General features: G+C 45.2%; 1 protein-coding gene across 1 annotated transcript in view; it reads right to left on the minus strand.

Moving 5' to 3' along the window:
- Positions 1 to 1,115: 1,115 nt before the first annotated feature.
- LOC308287266 (dedicator of cytokinesis protein 3-like) overlaps positions 1,116 to 4,546 on the minus strand; it is a gene marked incomplete at both ends in the record, with an annotated part of 375,412 nt that continues 371,981 nt past the window's right edge. The window contains 6 exon segments of the mRNA XM_080728382.1: positions 1,116 to 1,321; positions 2,057 to 2,161; positions 2,164 to 2,175; positions 2,592 to 2,679; positions 2,827 to 2,945; positions 3,456 to 3,537. Of these exon segments, the coding sequence (XP_080584508.1) occupies positions 1,116 to 1,321; positions 2,057 to 2,161; positions 2,164 to 2,175; positions 2,592 to 2,679; positions 2,827 to 2,945; positions 3,456 to 3,537 (612 nt within the window).

Here is a 4,546-nt window from a genome sequence, read left to right on the forward strand (position 1 = left end):
CCATGGCGACGATGGGCCCCTGCAAGAGTAAACCCTGAATCATCATGGGCACCCGAGAGAATTAACTCCCCCTGCTCCCCCAGCGTACACAGACCCCTCCCACAGTCCACCGTGAGTTCAAACCCTCCAGATTGTCCACCGTCTTGTAGTACGCGTGTTCAACCCTTAGGCGGTCCGCCACCAGTCCTTGTGCTTTTGCACGGGACCCAACCCTGAGTTTTGTTTTTCCTTGTTATCCAAAATAGCAAGCTTGGCAACCACAGACATAAAATTCAACAGAACATGGACGCTTTGTTTTTCTTAGAAGAGTACTTTGGACCAAATACAAATAAATCTGAAGAAAAACACTCTCCCAACCCCAGAAACCGGGGAGAGAGAGAGAGATGCAGACAGACGGAGGAGAGTCAGGCTGTGTACACAGTAAACGCCCATTGATTATGACCTGTTAAGCCCCAGGAAGTCCAGGGGACAAATCTGCCTAAAATGTATGCCCAAATTGGAACAGTTGTGGACACAAAACTACCATGATTGTGGCTACTCTTGACTCACCAAATGTCAGCTAACCCCTGAAAATTCACAAATGCAGTGTAAAACATCACATTTCTCTAACCAAATTGTCCTGCTGTGATCATTTACCGAGAAAAAGATGATTGAAAAAGACCTCTGCCTATGGAAATGTTGCCTTCTGAATAGTAAATGAGCCTCAAGACCGCATTGAAAACATATATAGTGAATGGAGAAATTGTTCACCAAGGTGTCATCAATTGATAGGCAAAATGGTATGAATATATTCCAAACTATGTAAACTCTACAGATGTTTTAGTGAGAGTAGTGCTGTAATATTAGTAATGTTAAAGTATAGGGTGAAAAATAAATAAAAACGAGTAACAATAAGTAGTAATAATACTGTAATATGAGTAATGTATGGATGAAAAGTACAATGGCAGCTGATTACTATGCTGTAGGACCACTGTAACAATAATCAACAAAGAAATTGTAGTTTGATTTGGTCTCTATTGATTTATTGAGATTTATTGACAGCTGTTCAGAGGTCAACACCTTTTGCCCCACCGGCGGGGCAATGGGGTTCAAGAGGTTATGACAAAAAAATGCTGTCAAGGGTGGCAACACTGGTGGGGGGGGGGGGGGAGCAGGGGAGGACTGGAGAAGGAGGCGTAAGAGGAGGAGAAGGAGGAGGAGAAGGAGGAGGAGAAGGAGGAGAAGGAGGAGGGTACCTTTCTTAAGGAGCGCGCGGGGAGAGCTGGAGGGAGCTCGCTGAGCTGCTGGTGGAAAGCGTCAAAGTGCATCGACAGGAGTTGGCCTACAGGGGGAGACAACAGCACATATAGGAGGAGAAGAGGAAGGAGATGTGTGGAGGGAGGGAGGGAGGAGGTGGGAAAGAAGGAGAGGAGAGTGAGGATACGTGACAGGATAGAGAAGAAGGGACAGGAGGATAATTATGGGAAATCACAAGAAGGTGAAGAGGACATTCTGCCACCTGTCTCAGTATGTCCAAAAGTGTTACTTGACAACTCTCCTATCCGCTTCAATATCGTCTGGAGGAGACGCGCTCTCTACAGGAGTAGAAAAAGACACAGCAGTCTCACCAGCAAACGGACGCGTTTCGGCCTTTTGTTTGAAGCGTTGAGGAAGGTCACAGGCCGAAACGTGTCCGTTTGCTGGTGAGACTGCTGTGTTGTGCTTCATGAATTAAAAAAAAAATCTCAAGAAACTACTCTAGAGAATGTGGATATTCCCTTTATTCTAAAGTTGAGAATAAAGGGAATATCTGCAGATGATGATTTCGAATCTAAACTGTTACTTTTCAGGATTCAAACAAAAGTAAAAGGTAGAGGAATCCTGAAACTCAAAAGTAGAGGACAGAAGAGACTGAGTTGAAACATGTCCCGAATCAGAGTCTCTCTCTCTCTCCCTCACACACACACACACACACACACACACACACACACACACACACACACACACACACACACACACACACACACACACACACACACACACACACAGCACAGCAGTGTTAATAGCAGTGTGTTACCATGAGGTAGGCTGCGTGGAGGTACAGGCGGTGCCAGCACACTGCCAACGTGAGCTGCCAGGAAGGGCAGGGTGTCCCTGGTGCCACTGTCCAGACTCCAACTGCTGGAGTGGTCAAAACTGCAGAGGAAAAGTGAGACATAATGCCTTGTGGTCAGAACTGGAGAGGAAAAGTGAGACGTAATGCCATTAAGATCTGAGCCATTAAGACCTAAAATCCACTCGTCCTAGACTCTTCGCCGTCCTGGCCCCCAAACTGTGGAATAAACTCCCAGTTGCACTTAGAACTGCAGACTCACTCCCTCGCTTCCACCGTGGTCTGAAGACCCACCTCTTCAGACTCCACCTTGACCCACCATAGTGGTAATGGTTCCTGTGTAAATAAGCCGTAAGGCTTACTAGGATCTCATTTTGGTTGACCTTGTACCAGTGATTTGCGTTGTCAAGAAACTGTACCGTGGTTCTCAAACGTCCTGTGACAAAAAAAAAAAAAGAACTATTTGTGTGTCAATGAATGGTCTTGTAAAATGCCTTACCTTTCTCAGCAACAGAGAGGTTGGGGTCGCTGCAGGGCTTGCACGGACCAATCACCTGATGGAACAACGCTCTCTGGAAGCTGGTTGGCTGGAGGAGAAACACATCATCCGATACGTTGTACCATCACAAAAAACACACCATGACATCACAAAAACACACCATGACATCACAGAAACACACCATGATATCATCTGATACGATGTACTGTCACGGAAATGTTAATGGGGTACGTACCTGTCCGTTCTCATTGATGTTGGGGTACATGGCACTAGTAGGCCTCTCCCTGTGCGGTGGCAGCAACATCAGCATCTCTCGGTTGTGTCTGTATTTGTCCGGCAGAGAAGGAGAGCCTACTGTAGAGAAAGAGAGAAGTTTGTCAGAAAACTGGTCAGAAATGGGCCTACAGTATATTGAAAACCACTGGCCTAAATCATGGTCCTTACAAGAAAAGCAGCACTAGGAATTGACTCATAATGTAAACCCGGAACGCTTAATGTGGAAGCAGGTTCACAATTGGAATACTGCTATTAAGAACAATGGATTGAAAGCAGGTTTCCCAATCAGTTGGCTTTATTTTTTTATCTTCACTGTCAGGAAGAAATCTCCAAGTCTCAAATTTGTAAAAAAAATTCTAAAGCCCTGCTTCAGCATACAAGACTGTTGTACAAAACTAGTGAAAATAGCACACAACGCCTTGCACACAACGTATTGTGTGCTTGTAGATGTGGGCTATTAAAATGATAAATATAAAACGGTTTTGGACATACAAGGTTTCCACCTGACAACAACGAGTCAACAACACAGTATACATGTATAATTATATCCTTTCTGTCATTTTGGAACCCATCCCGGTAGATTCTTACCCCTGATGGTGGAGGGGGCGGAGTTAATCATCTGAGAGGGAGCAGAATGGGTGGAGCTAAGACTGGAGGAGGAGGGGCTTGGCTGTAGAAAGATCACACAAAGAGATATGGCATTGTTACCATAGATATAAATCACAGTCAAAGTTAGCTCCTTAATATCTAAAACTATTATGACACTTGGAATCCAAAATCCTTCATGTGAAAATGTTTGATAAGCACTGGTTTAAACAACATTTAGGTAGCAAGCCCAAATAACGCGAGTCACACCAGGGCCGGACTGGGACATAAATTCGGGCCTGGTATCTTGGCCCAGACCGGCCCACCACAACCGGCGCGAACCAAACATAGAAGATCTACAATCCCACAGCGGGTCGAGGCAGCTGTTTTGTGTTTGGGTAGGACACCTGGGCCACGGTAGCCTGTGATTGGGCCTGTGACTAGGCTGGTATTCAGATGATAGACAAGTCAGTGGGCCAATCGTGTGACGTCTCTCTCTGCCGGTGCTACTGAAGGATTGGCCCTCTGCACTTAGTGGCCACCCAGCCTAAAAATGACTGTAATTATCCTAAAATGGTGTTTAAAATAAAAATTATATACACATATATATATATATATATATATATATTTGGCCCACTGGCCCACTGGCCCACTTACATATAGTCAGCCCACTGGGCATATGCCCGGTATGCCAGATGCCCAGTCCACTCCTGAGTCACACTTGCAAATTAATTTCGTCTTACCATTTTAATTTTCCCTATTTAATGGGGAAAATTAATTCACTAATACATTAATGGCCAATTAATGGTCAACCAAAACTGTGGGAGGGGTAGCACAGCAAAAAAAAAACGTTTATCTTGGAGGGGATGGAACATGGATGGATGGAATAGTCGGACAAGTACTATAGTCTGGTTGCCCTGCAGGGTCCCTGCTCGCTGTCTCTGCTTATGCTTGGTTCTGCCGCCTTAGAACCATTCAATGCTAGCTGCTGCCCTCCTCCACCCCAGCCTCCACCTTGAACGATCAGTCTGGCTAAGCTCAATACTGTGATTGTCTGATCAAGTTGTCTGTCTGATTAAGTTTATGTCATGCAT

Source organism: Nannobrachium achirus (assembly GCF_963921795.1).
Source record: "Nannobrachium achirus genome assembly, chromosome: 6".
NCBI classification, from domain to species: domain Eukaryota; kingdom Metazoa; phylum Chordata; class Actinopteri; order Myctophiformes; family Myctophidae; genus Nannobrachium; species Nannobrachium achirus.